The 23,706-nt window shown below is 40.3% G+C and overlaps 1 protein-coding gene across 1 annotated transcript in view; it reads left to right on the forward strand.

Annotated features, from left to right (window-relative positions):
• The window catches only part of LOC122553008 (heterogeneous nuclear ribonucleoprotein L-like), a 44,581-nt gene extending 31,330 nt beyond the window's left edge, over nt 1-13,251 (forward strand). Inside the window, exons 8-13 of the mRNA XM_087991553.1 lie at nt 2,299-2,498; nt 3,027-3,148; nt 3,251-3,452; nt 6,279-6,336; nt 10,771-10,866; nt 12,634-13,251. Of these exons, the coding sequence (XP_087847679.1) occupies nt 2,299-2,498; nt 3,027-3,148; nt 3,251-3,452; nt 6,279-6,336; nt 10,771-10,866; nt 12,634-12,689 (734 nt within the window). The 3' untranslated portion in view covers nt 12,690-13,251. The remainder of the gene's footprint in view (nt 1-2,298; nt 2,499-3,026; nt 3,149-3,250; nt 3,453-6,278; nt 6,337-10,770; nt 10,867-12,633) is intronic.
• Nucleotides 13,252-23,706: the final 10,455 nt, after the last annotated feature.

Consider the following 23,706-nt stretch of genomic DNA (forward strand, 5'->3'; position numbering starts at 1 on the left):
TGTAAAGGTTTCCTTATTTTTATGCAGACTCCATAAGTCTAACAATCTTCTATACCTTTTAAGCAGCTGTCTCAACTTAGACCAAAAGACACAGGAGCAGATATTAGGCCATTCAGCCCATCGAATCTGCTTCACTATTCAATCATGTGTGATAAGTTTCTCAACCCTGTTCTCCTGCTTTCTCCCTGTAACCCTTGCTTCCCTTGATACTGAAGAACCTATCTATCTCAGTCTTTAATACATTCAATGACCTGGTCTCCACAGCCTCCTGTGACAACGAATTCCATAGTTTCACCACTCTGTGGCTGAAGAAGTTTCTCATCTCCATTCTAAAACATCTTTACTCTAAGGCTGTACCCCGTAGTCCTAGTCTCTCCTACCATTGGAAGCATCTTCCCAACATCTACTCTGTCCAGGCCATTCAGTATTCTGTATGTTTCAATTAGATCTTCCCCATTTCCTTCTAAACTCCATTGAGTATAGGCCCAGAGTCCTCAAACGTTCCTCGTATGTCAAACATTTCATTCCTGGGACCATTCTCATGAACCTCCTGAATACACTCCAAGGTCAGTACATTCTTCTTGAGATATGGAGCCCAAAACTGTGCATAATATTCCAAACGTGATCTGACCAGAGCATTATAGAGCCTCAGAAGTACATCCCTGCTTTTGTGTTCAAGTCCTCTTAAAATAAATGCCAAAGTTTACTTTGAGAGAATCCAAACTCAAACTCCAAGTCTCTTTGCACTTCAGTCTTCTGAATTTTCTCCCCATTTAGAAAACAGTCCGTGCCTCTTTCTACCAAAGTGAATGAGCTCACTCTTCCCCATATTGTACTCCATCTACCACTTTTTTGCCCACTCTCCTAACCTGTTCAAATCCTTCTGCACTCTCTCTCTGCCTCCTCAATGCTACCTGCCCCTCTACTTTGTACCATCTGCAAACTTAGCTAGAATGTCCTCAGTTCGGTCATCTAGATCCTTAACGCATAAAGTGAAAATTTGTGGTCCCAACACTGAGCCTTGCAGAACACCACTTGTCACCTGCTGCCACCCTGAGAAAGACCCTTTGTCCCCACTCTCTGCTTTCTGCCAGGCAACCAAGCTTTAATCCATGCTAACACCTTGTCTCTGACATGATGGGCCCTTATCTTAGTCTGTAGCTTCCTGTGCGGCACCTCGTCAAAGATCATCTTGAAATCCAGGTAAATAACATCCATTGGCTCTCCCTGGTCTAACCTGCTCGTTACTTGCTCAAAGAATTCTCATAGATTTGTCATAAATGACTTCTACTTTATGAAATCGTGCTGACCCTGCCCTATTTTATCATAACTTACAACTGTCTTGTACCTGCACCCTGTGTCTGTATCTTACCAGTTTGTGCTTCTCATTCCCCTCTCTTTTCAACTACTCCTCATTCCCCTCTCTTTTCAACTACTCCTCATTCTAATGCAGTTTGTTTCTGCCGACCCTCTGTGGGACCTGCATTTATGTTTGGTGTCCCTTGGCCTGGTTCTTTTGGCTTTGCTTCGTAAATAAATTGAGCACAGCCACAGCAGATATAAGTTTGGTGTTTTAGTTCACATGTTTATCAAGAAGCTTTTCCATCTTTCAAAAAGCTTTCATATTATAATTGTCATCTAGAATAGACCTTTGAGTTGTAACAGCTTTTCTATTCTCACTTCCACTGCTTCCTGGCTCTTCGAGAAGAAATACCACCCCAACATCACAGATTGACTTGTAATTTTTGTCAAAAAAACTTTGAATTATCAAAGTAATAAATGAAATATCATGATGAAAGCCAATGAGGCTACATGGGTGTGTTGCTGTAGGGTCATATGCCATGTTTTTGAAGGGGAGGAGACCAATATGATAAAGAAAAACATATTCACTGATATGTAAAGATTACAGTCAAAAGGAAAGAGATGAAAAGGCAGAAAGTCAGTCATTAAGCTGGCTGTTACACTTAAATATTTACTTACTCTAATTGTGGTTACATGTATAGATTTGGAAGGAAATACATCTTGATGACAATAAGACATTTCTTCATGTCAAGGCCATGGGATAGAACTAGTTGGAAAAGATGGACATGAACAGTTTGTCTTTGAAGTTTGGTGTATTCAGAAATTAAAAATAACAACCAACGGTACTAACATTTCACCAATTTTTTTTTTGAATGAAGCTTGTCCTTAAATGAAAGATGCTTTTCAGAAATCTATTTATTTATTTCTGGTATTATATCTGTGCATAATTACTTTACAAATTTGACATAAAAGATAATTTTACCAATCTTTGAACAGGATATCAAACAAGCCCATTGGCATTAGCACATAGAATGGATCCACGCTCTTCCAGCAGTAGACCGATGCATCTCTACTCTGCTCCTGACTTTGAATTTGTGCCTCAGGGCAAGGTTATAATGGTTTATGGACTTAATCCGCATAAAATGAATTGTGAAAAAATCTTCAATCTTCTGTGCCTCTATGGCAATATTGAAAAAGTAAGACTTAAATTGTTTCTGTTTTGGTCTTGATTTGTAATGCTTACTTGCCTTTATTGTTGAATTTTAAGCTTGTCTGAATTGAATTTTTTACAATAGCTCTAAACTCCAGAATCAAAATGTACAGACTTGATGCCATACTTTAGAAACAGTCTGGGATTGACATACCATTCAAACTGCAGCAGAACTATAATTTCACGTAAAGATTTCTTTATTTTTATACCCTAACTTCATGAAGCTAAACATCTGTATGGGCCTGATTTGTCAGTAATTGATTTGAGATGCTAAATTATAAAAACTTTTCCACCTGAACCTGCAAGAACCTCTTTTAAACAAGGTTTTATTCCTTCTACGAACTGAAGAATATTGGTACCAAGCCATCCAAGCTGGGGTGAAAACCACAGCCAAATAGAAAATTTAATTTGTAATATTTTAAAAATAACTTTTTTTTTGTAAGATACTGTGCTACAGAATGTGGCTGCCTTTTAAAGAAATTTCCAGTCTTTATAAATGATCTGTTGATCTTAGGTCAAGTTCATGAAGAGTATGCCTGATGCTGCTATGGTTGAAATGGGAGATGAATTTTCTGTGGAGCGAGCAATCACCCATCTGAACGGTGTGGAGATGTTTGGAAAGAAACTTAATTTGTGGTAGGCAGTTTTCTTTGTTAAAAAATGCTTTCACATTTGTAGAGAATTCTCAGTTCAGTTTTTGTGATGTGGGTAGTCCCTGTAACTACTGTGCTGCTTCAGTGTCTCTAAACAGGCATCAATTGTGCCAAGCCAATCATATGAGTTGGTGGATGGTACTGATAGTTACAAGGAGTTCACCAATTCGAGGAATAACCGCTTCACTAATCCTGGGCAGGCAGCCAAAAATAGGATCCAGCCTCCTTCCAACGTACTTCACTTCTTCAATGCTCCACCTTGTGTTACAGAGGAAATCTTTCAAGAGGTAAGATGCCTAATGCAAGTGAAATAGTAAGACTTCCATTATTCCCATATTAGAAGTTAAGACTGGGGAATTGAATTATATAGCAGAGAAACCGGCCCTTTGCCCCACCAACTAACAAACATCAAACTACACCACTCTCATTTAGGTGCACTTAGTCCATAGCCTCCTATGCCCCTGCATTTTAAGTACTCATCCAGATGTTTCATAAATGTTGTGAGACTACTTACCTCCACCACCCTTTTAGGCAGCATGTTCCATATGTCTGCCACCCTCTGTGTGACTTTTGTTTTTCTCTTAGATGTCATCTAACTCACTACTGCTCATCTTAAACATGCCCTCCAGTCTTACAAAGTTGTAACAATTTTCTTGCCCCAGCTAATGAAAGCAATCCTTTCATATGCTGCCTTCACCCTGTCTACCTGTAGTGACACCTTCAGGAATCTATGGACTTGTACAGCAAGTTCTTTTGTTCCTCATTACCCCCTAGGGGCCTGCTATTCATTTGTATATGTTGTTCCCTTATTATGCATCACCTCTCACTATTAGGATTAAATTCCATCTGCCATTGCTCTGCCCAAGTTACCAGCTGATCAATATCAGACTAACCTGGGACTATCCTCCATATCAACAGTGTCATCTGCAGACTTGCTAATTAAACCTTCTACATCAACTTTCAAGCTGTTAATGTGCATAACAGCAAGGGCCGTAGCACCGATCCCCATGGTACTGCTGATCACAGCCCTCTACCATCAATCTTTTCCTCCTATTTGTAAGGCAATTTTGGATTCAGTTTGCCAATGTCTTGGATCCCATGGGTTCCTGACTTTTGACCAGCCTTCCATGTCAGACCTTGTAAATACCTTACTGGCGTCAATGTAAACCACGTCCACTGTACCACCTTCACCATTTCAAAATTAAATGAAGAAATAAATTTATATTAGACAGAATCTCCTTCTAACAAATCAGTGTTGACTATCTTTGATCAATCCCTGCCTTTATCTAGTATTGATTTAATCCTGTTCTTCAAAACTTCTTCCAATAAATTCTCAACTGCTGATATCAAACCAACTAGTCCTATCCTTGCTGTCCTCTTTGAACAAAGGAACCACATTATCTATCTTCCAGTCATCTGGCATGTCACCTGTGGCCAGGGCAGTGTTACACACCTCTGCCAGGGCCCCAGCAATCTCCCCTCTTGCTTCCCTATCAGCCTGGGATACATACCATCTGGTTCTGGGGATTTATGCATCTGTATGCCCACTAAAATGTCTTAGTGTATCATCCTTATTAATCGTAATGTGTACAAGAACTTCATCCCAGCTGATATTCCTGGCTACTAGGTGTTTCAGTGAATATGAATGAAAAACATTCATTTAAGACTTCACCCATGTCAGCTGGCTCCATGCACAGGTTGCTACTTTAGTCTCTTACAGTTCTCAGTCTTTCCATGGTAATCGTCTTACTCTTAAAATACTTTAAGAAAAGCCTTGGTTTTCCTTGATCCCATCTGCCAAAGGTATTTTGCCCTCCTACTTTCCTTTTTAAACAACATCCTACACCCTATGTTTGAAGGGCCTCCCCTGTTTTACTGTGCTGTACCTGGCATATCATCTTTCTCTAATATCCCTTGACACCCAAGATCCCTTGAACTTAGTTCCCTTGTCCTTTGCTCTTAGAGGAATATGCTGGCCCTGAATTCTCCTACTTTAAAAGACTCCTACTTTCCAAAAATAGACTTATCTGCAAGTAATTCTCCTAGTCTGTTTGCTAAATCTTGTCTAATGATGTTAAAATCAACCTTCTCTAATTTATACACTTAACTTCTGCATTATCTTTATCCCCTTAAGAATTAAGAATTCAGTCACTATCCCTAAAATGCTTGCCCACTGGCACTTTAACCATTTGACTGGTTTCACTGTTTGGGATTCTGTCCAGCACTACCCTCTCCCTAGTAGGATAATCTACGTACTGGCACAAAATGCTCTCCTGGATGCATTTTAGTTCTTTCACTAAGGTAATCCCAGTAAATGTTGGTAAAATTGAGATGCCCTACAACAGTAGAGTCATAGAGATGTACAGCATGGAAACAGACCCTTTGGTCCAACCTGTCCATGCCGATCAGATATCTCAACCCAATCTAGTCCCACCTGCCAGCACCCGGCCCATATCCCTCCAAACCCTTCCTATTCGCATACCCATCCAAATGCCTCTGAAATGTTGTAATTGTACCAGCATATTGCAGTGATGGTTTCCTATGAATACAAGAATGCCCCACTGTTCTTCTTGCTGTCCCTGTCGTTATTCTCTCTTTTCCCCCCCCACCCAAAGAATAAAATGTTGTCTGAAATTTCTATACCCTGGCACATTGAGCTAGAAGTCTCAACCTTCCTTCATGTCTCTCTGTTTGCAACAGTATCATACTCACATATAGAGTGATCATGTCTCTTCCTGATGATTCTTGGTTCTGTATAAACTGTCCAGTTTTGGATAGCCAATCAGTTCTCCTCCAGTATGGCAATTGTACGACATGAAATGGAGTTTCCTCGCTGTCTTATCTGTAGAGACTGTGCATCATACCAATGCTGTTATATCTATGGCAATATGGACAGATTCAAATAGGTTACACCCTCATGCTAGTTTCCTTACAAGTAGTTTGGTTTAGTGACTACTGAGCAATCCTTGGTCACTTGTATAAAATTCATAATTTTGCATCCATTAGGAATGCTTCACAATTAGTTGTAATGCACTGAGATGATTGCCTCACTATTATAAAATCATTCATGCTCTCTTTAGCATTTAATGTAAATCGTTCTATGTCTCACCTAGGTTTGTGAAGATTGTGAACTGAAACCTTTTAGAACTTTCAAGACATTTACTGGAAAATGTAAGTGGACAATTGAAAACTCAAGTCATAATTGTGCTATTCTATATTTTTAATCTCTACTTTTTTATGGAAACTTAATTTATTTGTGATAAATATTTTTAAATGATTTGAGATTTGATCATGCTTTGAACATTGTGAAACCTTTTCAAAACAGATGTGATTTATGCAATTTCCATTTCGAATAATTGAAATCTAGCTTCAGCTATTCATTACCTTCAATCTGAGCATTACACCATTGCTTCCCAAAACTTTTCTCATTCTCCCATTTTGCTGCTTGAAAATTTTAATGATTCCAGACTTGTGACACTGAATGGGGAGGGGCAAGAGACCTGTGGCAGCGGGGATGGGTAGAGTATGTATCCGAAGGTATGAGAAATCTGTGACAGTGGAAAAAGGGTTGAGATAGGGAGGTAAGGAGAGGGCTAGACGTGGGAGAGTGGAGAACTGTTTAACTGACAACTTCTTAAAGTAAAATGTGCCTACCTTTCCAATGATTTTTTTTCTAGATCAGTTTCAGGTGTGCCAGATTAGTCTTTTGGGCCAGGCCCACTGTTAGAAATGCAAGATTTAAAGGAGACCCACAGCTGTTAGCACTTAGTTGGAGCTCCATGGCAGCTGCTGGAGTTCACAACCTTTAGTTTGGGAAGCCTTGATCATAAAAATCACACCTTCAGTTTGATTAAGTGTCATAACTTAGAATAATATAACATTTGAATTGAAGCCATTTGAATCTGTGTTAGCTTTACTTTCAAGAGTAATCTGATTAGTCTCACTTTCCCATAGTTCCTGCAATTAGTTCTTGCAATACTTCCTTGCTACCCTATGCCTGTATGAGATATCTGAAATATATGAATGCCAGGAGGCACACAGAGGCATGTCCTCCACACCCAAACTTTTATGATTTGCTATTGCATAATTTGTACCTGGCATTTTAAAGTTAAAAATTACCATAACTAGCAATTTTTCATATATTTACTTACTGCTGTGGACCTAATCGCCTTGAAGGTGGCGAGGAACCCCTTTCTTAAACAGCCGAAGTCCCTGGGATGTAGGTATACCCATAGTGCTGTTAGGGAAGGTGTTTGAATATTTTGACTTCAAAACAGTAAAGAAATGGAGATTTAGTTGTAAGTCAGGAATGTGTTATTTGAAGAACTTGCAGGTGCTGTGTGCATGTGCATCTATTGTCCTTGTCTTCTAGATATGGAGATACATAATGTGATGTTAATAGCCATAGTGAGTTGCTGTAGCACATATTGATGCATCACTTCATCCGTGGCGAACAGAGTGAATTTGTCTGTTAGATGGTTGGCTAATCAAGTGGGGTTCTTTGTTCTGGATGATTTCGAGCTTCTTAGGTGGTGTTGAAGATGCATTTGACCAGGCAAGTGTAGATTATTGCATCACGTTCTTGCCCTGTGTCTTTCAGATGGTTGTTAGGCTTTGGGAAGTCAGGAGTGTCTGGTGTATTCTTGTGTGTGTATGTGTCTATATATGTATATGGCTGGTCCAGGTCAGTTCCTGGTAAGTGGGATCCCTGGATGTTGTCACACGTCTACAGAAGGTGACCACATTCCCTCTTGTAGGAGATGGACAGTGTCTGGCACTTGTGTAAATGAATGTCACTTCTTATCAGGCCAAGCTGGGTGATGTTCAGGTCTTGCTGCATGTAGACACTGGCTCCTTCAGTATCTGAGGAGTCAGGATTGGTGCTAAATATTGTGGAACATGCTCACCTCTGACCTTTGTGGTGAAGGGAAAGCCATTGATGAATTGGTTGAAGGTGATTCAGTCTGGGACACATAAGAAACTCTTGAGTGATGTCCTGGGACTGAGACTATTCGTGCCTGACAACCATGACTATCTTTTGTGCCAGCTATGACCTTATGCCCATTAACTGAAAATGTGTTGCTGGAAAAGCGCAGGAGAAAGTGAGGACTGCAGATGCTGGAGATCAGAGCATCTGCAGTCCTCACTTTCTCCTTATGCCCATTAACTCCAATTGTGCTAGGGCTCCTACATGCTACACTTGGTCAAATGCTGCCTTGATGTCAACAGCAGTCACCTGCACCTCCTGTTTTCACTTTAGCTCTTCTATGTTCAAACCAAGTCTGTAATGAGTTCAAGAGCTGAGTGGCCCTGATGTAGTACAAACTGAATGTCATTGAGCATGTTATTGCTGGGTAAGTGCTGCTTAACATCCCTCTGGACAAATCTTTCTATCGTGTTACTGATAATCAAGGGTTGATCGAGGCAATAAATTTAACCTCTTTTGCGGAGAAGACACACCTACGCAATTTTCCACATCGCCAGATTAATGTTGGCATTACAATTGTACTGGAACAACTTGGCGAAGAACTAGGTGCTTTTTTTAAAAATCAGAAGCCTTTCGGTGCTGTTGCTGAAGTGTTGTCAGGGCCTATAGTCTTTGCAGTATTCAGTTCCTTGAGCCTTTTTCTAATATGGAGGGAATCAAATTGGCAGAGATCTGTAATGCTGGGGACCACAGGAAGAGATCCATCATATGTTCAGCACTTCTGACTCTGGATGTTTGCAAGTGCTAAAGCTTTGACTTTTGCACTGATGGCTGTGTTTACTTATCATTGAGGATATTTCTGGAGTCTGCTGTTCCAGTTAGATTAATTGTCCTTCATTCATGACTGAATTTGGCAGTTCTGTAGAATTTTGATCTAATCTGTTCGTTTTGGAATAGCTTAGCTCTGCATATCACATAATTTTGTTTGGCATGGTGGTAGTTCGGTGTTATATCGTCACTAGGCTGATACGTCACTTTGGTATCATATTGCTTTTGCTGCTGGTATTTTCTCACTCATTGAACTTGGATTGATCTTCGGGTTTGACGGTTATGGTAGAATGTGGGTTATGTTGTGGCCGTAAGATTACAGATTGTGGTTGAATACAGATGTGCTGTTGATGGCCCTTGGTGCCCCATAGATGTCCATGTTTGAGTTGCTAGATGTTTTGAAATCTATCTCATATTTAGCATCGGTAGTGATATTCAACATTGGCAGATATCCTTTCTCTGAAGACAGGACTTTGTTTCAACAAGTGTGTGTGGTGGATACCCCTGCCGTTACTGTCATGGACAAATGTATCTGCAGCAGGTAAATTACTGATGACAGGATCAAGTAGGTTTTTCACATTTGGTTCCGTTGCCACGTGTGTAGACCCAATTTAGCATTTATGCCCTTCAGGACTCGACCAATTGGTCAGTTTGGGCATTATTGAGCAAGTCTTGGTAATGGACATTGGAATTTCCCACCCAGGGTGCATTCATGCCAGGTGGACAAATGTGATGATACTAGCTTTTACAATGACTGACTGGGCTTTTGCTAGTTTGAATACCATGGGCTTGGGTGAAGTTCCATTTAAGCTTGCAGTGTATTTTTGATCTTATGTAATACTGTTGAAATGGCGGACCTCCAGGAGACAAACTACCACTCCTTTCACTGCCAGCATAGTTTTTATCTTTGTCTGTCATTTATCCTAAAATTTTTGGCTGTCTGATTTCATCGAATACACACTTTCCAACTATCTGTTTCGTTTTACCGCACTGTCCTCTTCAAGTCTGTTAAGAATCTTGTCATTGTTCATTTTCTGAGTGTCAACCCAAATTATATACATTTAAGAGAATCTGTGGTCCTGATATCGATCACCATTTAATGATGTGTCTTACAAACAAATGGATTACTGAACAAAAGGGGTAGAAGTGGAGGTTTAGGAAGGTGTGTATCTAGCTGAAGAAAAGCGAGTTTTGAAGATGTACTACTAACTGTGGGCTCTGAGAAAGGACTTTCAAAGTGTGTATGTTGGGTGTAATGGAGGAACAACACAATCTTTAAAACTAGAAGAGTGGAGAGTTGCAATCTAAAAGTGTAAGGCAGGGGTTTTAGATGTAGCAAAGCTTCATTGACTAGAATTAAAAAGCTGAACAATTGGAGTAGTGGATAGTGAACTTAGTGCACTGAGAGATGCAGGCTCTTGAAGTTCATTCAGGGTTGCTGTTTAGAAAGCCAGTCTTAATAAAGAAAAAGCATGAGTCAAAGTAGAGACAGGGAAATTGTTGAAGTGGGCTTGGTGATTGTCTTTTTGTGTATGGGTTCTTGGACAACACTTTTTAAGTTCACGATTAGAATATGAAAGGGAGATTTGTGAAGTCAGCATGGGTGTCTTAAAGTTTGGGAATTCTGTTTTGTATTAAATATCTTCAGCCTTGTTTGTTAATCTGCGCTTAGGGTAGCTTGACGACAGACATGAGGATAAGCTTGCGTCCATTGCATGGTAACACTTGAGTCCGAACAGTCATTTCTGAGACATCACACTGACATTCTTTCTAGTTTTGTTTTAATTGAATGTGTAGTAATCTGGTAGTCTACTTGTTAGATGACTTTTGGTAATCTGTCTCTTTTCTAGCTGATAGGAGTTTATCTGGCCTTTTGGAATGGGAGACGAAAAGTGATGCCGTGGAAGCGCTGACTGTCCTGAATCACTACCAGATGAAAAACACAAGTAAGTGTTCTATAAGTGGGATGGTGAAAGCTTAAAAGGTTCAATTTGTGTAATAGGTAAGGATTATCTTAACCTCCCAGAGCCTAAGCTAGAAATGGATATGAAAATTTGTCCAATTGTGTAAATTCAAATTTGTCAATCTGTTAGGTAATGTGGGAAACTTGAGGGAAGTGCTGTACAGCTGTGACTGTGACTAGATTACTCACATTGACTTTAGTGAGAAATTTTATCCTGTTGTTGCTTTCAGCAATAACTTGTTTGATTTGTTGCGTGCAAATCCTACAGAATGAGTAGCAGAGTGACTATTTGACAGTTTCCTTAATCTTTGGGGAAGGGAAAAAAGCCATAAACCATGTTCATCTGTGTCATGATTATATAGCCATGATCTAAACCAGTACTAAGTACTGCACATGCTTGAAATCTGAATACAGATGATGTTGGAAAAACACTGGAAGTGGGGGAAAAATTAATGTTTTGGGTCTTTTGTCAGAACATGAAACATTAATTCTTGTCACATTTCTTTCTACAGAAGCTGATGCTGCCAGACCTATTCAGCATTTTCATCTTTTATTTAGAATATGAGAGTAGTTATGGTATGATGAGGTGGATAATTCTAGCAACTCAGTGCAGCTGGATTTATATCTTTTAAATTGAGAAGACCAGCAAAAATGCATGTGCTGCAATAAGCATGTTGTGTGTGTGTGTATTCAAATAAGATATTTATTTCCATACACCTTTTGTATATGCAGCACAAATTAACAAATGATAAAATTTATGACTTGAGATTCAAATACATCTATCATTCTTAGGAGTTCTTGTTTATATGGGAAATGAGAGATTATAAGCCTAGTTAAACGTTAACTCTCATGAGAGAGGAAAAAATGCAAGTCACTGCATCAATAGGAAAGGGCCAAAAAGCTGAATCCTCATTTTACAGAGTTAATTGGGGTAAATTACTGTACATGATTTAACACATTTTAGAATGGGAGAGTGCTGCATCAATAAGGAAGGCAGGAATGGCTGACTTTGAGCAATACTTGAAATACCCTGGATGACAACAAATAATATGTGTAATAATCCGATTCACTGCTACATTATCACTAAGAATGTCTATCAGACAGAAATTATTTCACTTCAGACTTGAACAAAAGTTTTTTATTGAACAGATTCATATGTTGGGAATATTTGATTGCACATTCAGGCCAGTGTGTCTTACTGATTTATGGATTATAGCAGCTTTTTGAATTGATCGAATTGAATTTTATAGGGATTTCTGGTAGTGTAGTTATGAATGGCAGAACTTGGTTGACAATTTTGTCAAAGATGGTAATGATTTAAATGAAATTAAAATGTGATGGGTTTTTTTCTTGAAAGAAAACATTCTGATAATGGGTCAGTGTTCTCAAATTCAAACAACTTTCTTTTCTAATTAGATTAGATTACTTAAAAGTGTGGAAACAGAACAGAATTGTTTTTTGATTGTGGTATGCCCACACATTTGGTGGAGTAGCTTTTGTGACAAAATTATTTAATCATGCAATTTGCCAGCTGAAAAATGTATCTTGCGTAACACTTATGGAACAAGCATTTTTCAATGAGTTGTAATGAGCAAATAGCAAATTAATTTTAGTCCCCAAATTGCAAATTAGTAGTGGGGTATTCTACACATAATGACTTTTACTTTGTAGTGCTATTTAAAATATGTTTTAACTTCTGTTTTCAGTTATGTGACATTAAGCCAAGAATGTTTTTTTTTTAAATTTTTAGATGGCCCATATCCTTACACCTTGAAACTCTGCTTTTCCACCATGTCCCATGCATGAAGATCCAAGTAAAGTCTGAAGATTTTGAATTAACACTTGTAGTAAATATAAATGGGCTATTTACAAATTGCGAGAGAGGAGTCCTATCTTGCAACTACCTACTAAGTGGAAGACATTTTCTTTGTTTTGTTCAAATTGTAATTTTTTTCAGAATTGTATCAATGTAAAAGTAGACATTTAACTAAAGTGTTCCTTTTCCTAGGTAATTTTCTTTGCAGTCAGTGTATCAGTACTTGGAGCTTAATGTTTATGCAAGTGACCTTGTACGTTAGAACTATGCAAGTGGTGAAAAATATCTGCTTGTGGCATATTTACAAATTTAAAGGCACTTTTCCATAGTGAGATGAAACTAGGATTTTTATTCTTTGGGAAATGTAGTTTGCAAGTTTGTTTTGCTATTAATGAAAAACAGTTGTCATCTGGAAGGTTATGTATTCTACAAACTGAAGTGCCAACTGAGCTGATTTTGAACACTATACCCATACTTGGTATATGTATAGCTTGTTGCCACATGTTGATTCTTGCTGTGGTTCACTAATTCATTAAACAATTATTACAACTACCCTGTGGTTTGTTTCTCAAGTAGCAATAATAAAGGTTGTAAAACTAAACTTAAAATTGGTGGTCAACTTGTTGCAACTAAGAAACCAGTTGTCGCTAACTGTACTCTCAATATTTACTTGTTTTTGTTTCTTTTCTTTCCTCCCCTAACCCTACACATCACAAATCCAGTTTTGTGTTTGAAGCTTGTGTTACAGAATTTGATCTTGACGTTGCTGGGAAATCTAAATGCATCATTTGCTTATAAGATGTGGAGTTCCCTTTCCCAAAAGATGATCAATTGATTTATTTAAAACGAGCTCGTGTTATCCAAATCCTCTATTGGGAGCCTTCCCAGTGGGCATGACAGTGGGAATTGAACTGTACAGCTTAACCATACAGAGCAGTTGTCTTGCCACTACAGCTCTGAATTACCTCCGAGCACTGAGACTCTAAACTGGCTTAGCTATCACATTTAGGAAACAGCTATGAGGGTTTTTCACAATTCTGATACTTTGTTGCCAGGGATGTCTTTGAACCACCTGGTTAAATATATTCTGAATGTTCTTGCTGGTGAAAATGTTATAATCATTCAATGATCTTGTTAAAAGTTGATGATTTAAATTATTTCGTGTGAACATTATTCTTAATGATTTAGAGCAAAGCTGCGCACTTTCTGAATCTGACAGAAGCTATAAAATTGCAACAGCAATTTATATAATCTGTTAAATATATTTAAAGTCCATGTGCCCAAGGTGCATTGTAGAACCATATCTTTTGAGATGAGTGGAATACCTTTTATAATCTGTCAAAACAAAGTCTTGCTGATGCTGGAAATCTACATAAAATAAAGTTCTGACCTTAGATCAGAACTGGCAAAAGTTGGATTGTAACAAGTGCCACATGTATTCACAGGTAGGGTAAGGAGGGAATGAAAAAGAACATCTGTGATAGGATGGAAGACAGGAGGGATCAAATGATGAAATAGCTAGTGGAAATAAGCCACATGGTGTTGCAAGCCCTTCAGTAAGTTTATGGCTGGTTTGTTACTGGCCTCCACTCCTTGTTTATTTTCAGTACTCGTTCCCAGATATGTACCATTGTCTTGAATATCCAATGACAGCTTGAATCACTCTCAGATAGAGATTTTCTTCTCATCTGCCTTATAGAAGTGACCCTCATTCTGAAACTGCTCAGGTCATCAATATTCAGTCAGCCTCCTCACCCACACACGCGTGTTTGTCCCATTTGACTTCAGACTTCATTAAAGCTTTGGTGCAAGCACAGGCTAAATTCTAGAGGTGAGTACAGAGTTCCTGCTCCACTGTCTTCAACTTTTTTTTTCCCCAATGTCTTTCTAACACAAGGTCAGAATGGGGTTGCTCATTGATTACATAATGTTCAGTTTCATTTACACTATTTCAGGCCAGTATATGACAGGCCTACCTTGCATGCAGTAACCCTGAACAAGATTCAAGTTTGTGTGAATCTTCCACTTCAGATTCAGTGGTATTACCATCTAGCAACTCCAATTATCAATATTCTGGAATAGTCATGAAGCTAGGGTACACAATCAGGCTCAACATTGGGAAGTCAGGGAGTTACTTGCTCTGGAATTCTCAAAGCTTGACTGCGAGTAAGTAAAAATGATGGAATCTCTTAGAACCATAATTTGTCCCATTTTGTCAATTGTTGCTCAAAAGATGCCAGATGCCCTTTTTAATTTTGACTTCATCATGTACTTCACCCAACACAGAAAATGTTTTGATTCCATTCACTATAAAATGTTCTAATGATTGGCGTCTCAACCATAAGCTTAAGTATTCACTTTTCACAGTGGGCATGTGTACTGTTTGGAATCAGCCCTGCAGCAATTTGCCAAGCCTCTTTTCAAGCCTACAAGCTCGACTATTCCAGAAGACATGGGCAACAGATGCATGAGAATGTGACCGCTTGAAATTCCTCCCCACGTCACATATCAAATCTGAACTAGAACAATGTCATTGTTCCTCCATTGTTATGGGTCAAAATCCTGGTCCTATTTCTATAAAAAGACCATGAGTGTATCTAAACCACATGGATAGCAGTTTAAGAATGCAGCTTGCCACTGCCACCTTGAGTATGTTAGGGATGGACAATAAATGTCAATCTTGCAAGCAGCTCTTTCCACATCTAGGATGGCCTGGAGTGGAATTGCTCCACTTCTCGCACCTTTGCCCTTGAAACCCAGCCCCACAATGGCAACATGGATAGACCACCATCCCACTAATCTGTGGATACAGTGCATTATCTTCAATTTTTCCCATGTACAGTCAGACCCCACCACCAATATATTTTCTTCCCCACACTGTGTTCTGCAGAGACCATTCCCTCTGTGACACCCTCATTAAGTACACCTCCCACCAACACACTTACACCTGGCACCTTCCCCTGCAGCTGCACGAGGTGCAAAACCTGCACCTCCCCCCTCACTTGTGTCCAAGGCCCTAAAGGATCATTTTAAATCTATCAGAGATTTTCCTGCACGTCCTCCTACCTCAATTACTCTGAAAATGGTCTCCTCTACATTTGGGAGACCAAGCGCCAACTCACTGAGTGGCTCAGGGAACATTTCTGTTCTGCACGCACCAAACAACTCCAGTGCCCTGTGGCCAACCACTTCAATTCCCCAAGGACTTGCAAATCCTGGGCTGCCTCCAGTGTCAAATTGAAGCCACCTGCCGTCAGGAGGAAGAGCATCTTATCTTCTGCCTTTGAACCCTACAACCACACTGCATCAATATTAACTTCACCAGTTTCCAAATCTCCACACCCACTTCATCCCAGATGCATCCCTTCAACTCAGCACTGACCCCTTGAATTGACCTATCTGTCCATCTTCCTACCACCCATCCAGTCTACCCTCCCCACTGACCTATCACAGTCACCGCCTATCTATATCTCTCCTTCCCCCCCCCCCGCCCATCACCACTTATATTTATCTCAGCCATTTCCCTTCCACATTCCTGATGAAGGGCTTATGCCTGAAATGTTGACTCCTGCTCCTTGGGAGCATATGTTTTTACCATTGGCTGTTGGTATTGGGCAAAGTTACCCTTCTTTCTCAAGTGCTGAAGTAATAAATGTAAATTACATTTAAAATATACAAATAAAATCAATAGTACATGTGTTTATAAATGTATAAAATATAGATGCATAATGACAATCAGTGTGTAGAAGACAAAATAGTGAAGTCCATTTGACAATTCAGTTAATGCATATTCTTGAGTAATAAAAGTCAAAAAGGATCCTAGTACAGCTACAAAACTGGCACATACCCAACCATATAGAATTTTTATTACTCATTCATTCATGGAATCTGTATTCTGGGTAGGCCAGCATTTATTGTCCATCCCTGGTTGCTCAGAGGGCACTTAGGAGTCAGGAGTCCCACGTAGGCCAGACCGGGTAAGGATACCAGTTTCCCCCCCTTGAAGGGCATTCTATTTTATTTTTGACAATAAACAATGCATTCATGGTTATCATAAGACTCTTAATTCAAGATTTTTATTGAATTCAAATTCCACCATCTGCTGTGGTAGGATTCCAACCCAGGTTCCCAGAACATTATCCTGGGTCTCTGGATTAACAAGTCCAGTGATAATACCACTAGGCTATTGCTTCACTGGTACATAAAAGCAGGACAAATCCAATCTAGCCCAATTACTGTCTCATCAGTCACTCTCAATCATCAGTAAAGTGATGGAAGATGTAACCAATGCAAAGGGTTATGGTAGTTGGAGGTCAGTCACCTCCGCTCTTAAGACATCTCTGCAGGATGTCCCAGCCCAACCACTAACATCTTCAGCTGCTTCATTAATTAACTTCCTTCCATTATGATGTCAGAAGCGGGGTTCAGCACTATTTGCATCTCCTCAGATACTGAACCAGTCCATGTCCAAATGCAACAAGACTTAGGCAGTATATAGATTTAGACTGAAAAGTGGCAAGTCACTTTCGCACCACCAGGCAATGACCATCTTCAGCAAGAGAGAATCTAATTACCTTTTGATAAACATTGATATCACCATTATTGAAATTATCAGTATTCCATGGGATACCGTTAATCAGAAACTGAACTGGACTCGTCATATAACTACTGTGGCTACCAGAGCAGGTCAGAGGCTAGGAATCTTGCAGCAAGTAATTCACCTCCTGACTCCAGAGCTTGTCCACTTTGTAAAAGGCACAATAGTCCTCACTTGCCTGGATGGGTGCAGCTCTGCTTGATTGACACCACATCCACAAACATCCACTCCCTCTACCACATACTCAGAAGCAGCAATATGTACTATCTATAAGATGCTGTGCAGAAATTCACTAAGGACTCTTAGTATATTCCAAACGCACAACCAATAGCATCTAGAAGGACAAGGGCAGCAGATACAGGGGAACTCAACTGCCCACAAATTCCTCTACAAGCCACTCACAAACTAGATTTGGAAATGTATCACTGTTCCTTCACTGTCACTGAGTCAAAATCCTGGAATTACCCCCCTGATGGCATTGTGGGTATACCTGCACCAAATGGATTGAAGTGGTTCAAAAGACTACCACCTTGTCAAGAGCAACTCAGAATGGACTATAAATGCTGGCTCAGTCAGTGATACCCACAATCACTGAATTAATTTCAAAAATCACTAAACATCTCAAAATACATAATTAGCAATAAAGTAATTTATTTGTGAGGATGCTATATAAAATACAATGTCTTTTATTCATAAAGCAAGTAACTGCAAATACTGGAGATCTGGAACCAAAAGCAGCAATTCACTTTTGAACAAAGGTCACTGGATTTGAAACATTAACTCTGCTTTCTCTCCACGGAAGTTGCCAGACCTACTGAGTTTCTCCAATATAATTTTTCATTTCTAAATTTTGTCAAACCATGAGATTGCACAAACCACCACCTTTAAGCTGAACCTGATCTATCTTATTAACTCATACATCTGCATATGTCAGTGATCTATACATAGAGTCATAGAGATATATTACATAGAAACAGACTCTTCAGTACAACTCATCCATGCTGACCAGAGTTCCTAACAACCTAGTTAAAAATCACACAACACCAGGTTAGAGTCCAACAGGTTTATTTGGAAGCCTTCATTGGTTATTTGGTACCCTTCGTTGTCCAGTACTTTCCGGGAGTCACAATTCTATGCAATGTTCTTCACAGCCTGCAACACATTACTGATGAGGATGAGCATCTCTCCAAAATCTTTCCTACACCTCCGCTTCTTGCCTTTAAACAACCCCCAAACCTTAAACAGACGATTCTTTGCAGCAAACTGCCCAGCCTTCAGGACAACATCGACCATAACACCATACAACCCTGTCATGGCGACCATTGCAAGGTGTGTCAGAGTGTTGACACATATCGCCATTACTCATGGGGATATGACCACCGTGTACACAACAGGTACTGGTGTCTCGGCTAACATTGTCTATCTCATATGCTGCAGGCAAGGATTCCCTGAGACATGGTACATTGGTGAGACCAAGCAGACGCTACGATAACAGGTGAATGGACACCACACAACAAACAGACAGAGGTGTTTCCTCCCAATCGGGAAGCACTTCAGCGGTCAGGGACATTCGGTCTTGGAACTTTGGGTGACCATTCTCCAAGGTGGACTTTGAGATAGGCAACAACTCAAAATGCTCGAGTAAAGGCTGATAGCCAATTTTGATACCCATGGGATGGCCTCAACCAGAGTCTTGGGTTCATGTCATGCTACAGGTGACCCCACTGCACTATACACTCTCTCTCTCTCACACACGCACACACTCTTGCATACTCACACACTCACGCAGACTCTCTCCCATACACATACTGTCTCTCATACGCACACACATATACTGTACACCCCCCACACTCACACCCACGCACACACCCTCTCACAGGCTTCTACTCCATCACACCCACATGCATACTTTACCAAGATTTCACACACGCAAACACACACTCGCTCACACTCGCTCTCTCTCTCTCTCATGCACACTCACACACATGTTTTTGGGGTGAATTTGAATTTTCAAAATTATACTTGCAGATACATTCTATTTTTCTCAAAAAATGCACAAACCGGAGGCAGTCAATGCAGGCTGTCAATCCATGTAATATTTTGTAAATTCCACTGTGGAAATAGAACTGGTCTGACTTAAGATTGGGATACAGACAGACAATGACCTCATGCCTTTAATGCATTCTCTGAGCTGAGATGTCACCTTTTGTTATAAATCCTTAAGTCATCTTGAGAAGGTGACTTCAAAGAAGTTCTGGATTTACATATTAATGAATTGAAACCTACTCATTATAAAAGATGAAAGACTTAACGATCCAGGTTTGTTCCATATATTATTTCAGTTGCTTGACACTGTAATCTTTTGCTATAAATTCTGTCTTATCTTCTACTCCACAAACACCTGATGAAGGAGCAGCACTCCAAAAGCTAGTGCTTCTAAATAAACCTGTTGGACTATAACCTGGTGTTGTGCGATTTTTAACTTTGTCCATCCCAGTCCATCACTGGTTCCTCCACATCATAACCTAATCTCGTCCCATTTGCCTGCACTTGGCCCATATCCCACTAAACCCTTCCTATTCATGTACCTATCCAGATGCCTTTTTAAATGCTGTAATTGTACCAGCCTCCACCATTCTCTATGCTACTCTCTCCCCACCCCCACCCTCCCCTAGCTTATCTCTCCACGCTTCAGGCTCTCTGCCTTTATTCCTGATGAAGGGCTTTTGCCCGAAACGTCGATTTTGCTGAAGCTCCTCGATGCTGCCTGAATTGCTGTGCTCTTCCAGCACCATTGATCCAGAATCCATTTCCTTTGGCAGCTCATTCCTAACACGCACCACCCTCTGTGTGAAAAGGTTACCCTTTAGGTCCCTTTTCTATCTTTCTTCTCTCACCCTAAACCTATGCCCTCTCATTCTGGACTCCCCCACCCAGAGAAAAGATCTTGTCTATTTATTTTATCCATGCTGCTCATGATTTTATAAACCCCTATAAGTCTCTGATGCTCCAGGGAAAACAGCCCCAACTATTCAGCCTCTCCCTGTAACTCAAATCCTCCAACCCTGGCAACATCCTTGTAAATCTTTTCTGAACCCTTTCAAGTTTCACAGCATCCTTCTGATAGGAAGGAGACCAGAATTGCATGCAATATTCCAACAGTGGTCTAACTAATTTCCTGTACAACATGACCTCCCAACTCCTGTATTCAATACTCTGACCAATAAAGGAAAGCATACCAAATGCCTTCTTCAGTATCCTATCTACCTGCAACTCTACTTTCAAGGAACATTGAACCTGCACTCCAAGGTCTCTTTGTTCAGCAACATTCCCTAGGAGCTTACCATTAAGTGTATAAGTCTTGTTCTGATTTGCTTTTCCAAAATGCAGCACCTCACATTTATCTAAATTAAACTCCATCTGCCACTCTTCAGTCCATTGGCTCATTTGTACAAGATCCTATTATACTCTGTGGTGACCTTCTTCGCTGTCCACTACACCCCCAGTTTTGGTGTCATCTCCAAACTTAGTAACTGTACCTCCTATGATCACATCCAAATCATTTATATAAATGAGGAAAAGCAGTGGACCCAGCACTGATCCTTGTGACACATACCGGTCACAGGCCTCCAGTCTGAAACACAACCCTCCACCACAACCACACTCTGTCTTCTACTTTTAAGCCAGTTCTGTATCCAAATGGCTAGTTCTCCCTTGTATTCCATGAGATCTAACCTTGATAACCAGGCTCCCATGAAGAATGTTGTTGAACACTTATATCTTGGAGATACTGAGGCCAACTGCAATTGACTAAATGTTTGATTCAGTTTGGGACCTGACATATGAGCCACTTAAGTTATCCAGAGAGTCCATGTTTCTGATGTCAAATCTTAAAATTATTTGTTTTCCAGTATTTCTAGTCTGTACCACATGTGCTCACATGGCATTGATCAGCATTGACTCAAAATCTGGTAACACAATAACTTTCAATTTCCTATCTTTGTTTTTAAATTCCTCTTGATTTCAACTCTCTATCTCTCTAATCTCCTTAAAACCTGCAACCATTTCAGATATCTGCTGTCCTCCAATTCTAGGAACTTGTGCATCCCAGATTTTAATTGCTGCTCCATTGGTAGTTATGCCTTTCACTAACTAGGTCCTAAACTCTGGAATTCCTTCCTCCCTGTCCCTGACCTCTTTCTTCTTTTGTCCACCTTCGAGGGAATAAAGGGATATTGCAAAAAAAGGTATCATTTGAGCTACAGAGAGAGGCTGAATAAGCTGTGATTGTTTTCCCTGGAGTATCCGAGCCTGAGTGGTGTCCTTATAGAAGTTTATAAAATCATAAGGGGCATGGATAGGGTAAATAGTCAAGGTTTTTTCCTTGGGCGGGGGAGTCCAGAATGAGAGGGCATAGGTTTAGGGTGAGAGGGGAAAAATTTAAAAGGAACCTAAGGGGCAACTTCTTCACACAGAAAGTGGTGCGTGTATGGAATGAGCTTCGAGGGGAAGTGGTGGAGGCTAGTACAATTACAACATTTAAAAGGCATCTGGATGGGTATATGAATAGGAAGGGTTTACAGGGATGTGGGCTAAGTGCTGGCAGGTGGGACTAGATTGGGTTGGGATACCTGGTTGGCATGGATGAGTTGGACCGAAGGGTCTGTTTCCATGCTGTACATCTTTATGACTCTATGTATTGGTGCAGACTTGGTTGGCTGAAGGATCTGTTCCCTGTGCTGTACTGTACTTTACTCTTTCCTAATACCTCTCAGCTTAAATATGGTAATTTATGCAGGCTAATGTTTTGTCAGCATTTAGACATGAAAGAAATAATTTGTATTTCATTATAGCACCAACATAAAATGACATCCCAAAATGATTTTATTTTCTCAATGTCAAGCGATGTCTATTAATATTCCAAGTTAAAGGCACTATACAAATGCAAGTTATTGTTAGGTTTCTAATGATTTTTGTTTTGATTTAAGAGCAGTTGGCACAATTAATAATAAGGTGCCCAAGTTTGTGAAGCTACAATTCCAGTACCACATCACTCAGATGGTCATTATTGATCAGTGTGGACTGATGAACTGTTTGATCATGGGTAGCATCCCAGCCAAGTCCTGTCTTCATCTGACTTCATAAAGAATCAGATTCATAGCTATTTTCCCACTCTCCATCTAGCTCAGAGTAACAGAAACCAATGGTGCCACTGTTCCAGCTGAGAACAGCCGACAACATGGAGAAAAGATCAAAACTGGGTCACCTGCCCTTATTGGAGTGGCTCAGTCACCCAGCTGTTAGGCCATTGAGCAAATGTAGCAATCAGTTAGGTCGAGATTTTATTAATAAATAGTAGTCAGGGTTTAGAGTTTTAGGTAAAATTTTTAGCCGAGGAGTGTGCTTGCTAGAAAGAAAATATAGGACATTTATAAAAGCCATGTTGCCAGGACATTCAAAATCATTTAAAATCAGAGGAGCAATTTTGAAACTGTTGGAATGTAATAAGATGATATCACAAACTACATCAAAAAGCCACTTTGGTGTGAAGAACAGAACTTTGTCGTCATGGATACAGAAGGGCAGTTCCTTATCCTACGACAGGAAACTGGGCTGGGGAATATGCACACAACAGTACTCCATGTGGGGCCTCATTGTTTTCGGGGTTTGATAAAGGGTGTGGTTGCCATGGTACTATTCTGTACACAGAAAAGAGTGCGATGACATGATTAGCTGTAGCATGAAATCATCGTATTGTTTGCCAATTGCTTGTGGAATTATAATTCATCATCCTTCTAATTTATTCAAAAAATAATTGGTAAAAGCTGCCAGAAAAGTTCAGGGTGTGTCAAATGTATGTGGTGCATGAAAATCCCTATGCCACTGATTACAATAAAGACTGACTGTGAAGAACAGTCGGCCAGGTTTGAGTCATAGAGATGTACAACTCATCCAGGTCGACAAGATATCCTAAATTATTCTAGTTCCATTTGCAGGCCACCCGACCAAGGAATGTAAGGAGGCCAAGAACTGTAATCTGTGCAGAGAGGCGGGCCACATGTACAAGGCCTGCCCAAGACGAGGGGCCGCCACCTACGCACAGATGGCCGGAAGTGGCAACACGAGCCGTGAACCGCCTAAGACCAGCAAGGTACCACAAAACAGCACGGGAATGGTGTCAGGAGGTACCCAGAAGGAAGGGTAGGCTGTAGCGGAGCAGACGGCAGACAGCGGGGAGATGCAGCAGCCGATCCAAGCTCCTTCAGGACAGACGGAGGAAATGGAAGAGAAGGGATCAAAGGAGGCAGAGGATTGGATTACCGTGAAAAGCAGGAAGAGGAAACCTCCCAAAGCCACCCAGCGAGGGGGGAAACGACACCTACACGACGAGGATACAGGCAGCTCATCTG

Source organism: Chiloscyllium plagiosum, unplaced genomic scaffold, assembly GCF_037043375.1.
Source record: "Chiloscyllium plagiosum isolate Xiang-an unplaced genomic scaffold, Cpla_swu_hap1 HiC_scaffold_10, whole genome shotgun sequence".
Taxonomy (NCBI): domain Eukaryota; kingdom Metazoa; phylum Chordata; class Chondrichthyes; order Orectolobiformes; family Hemiscylliidae; genus Chiloscyllium; species Chiloscyllium plagiosum.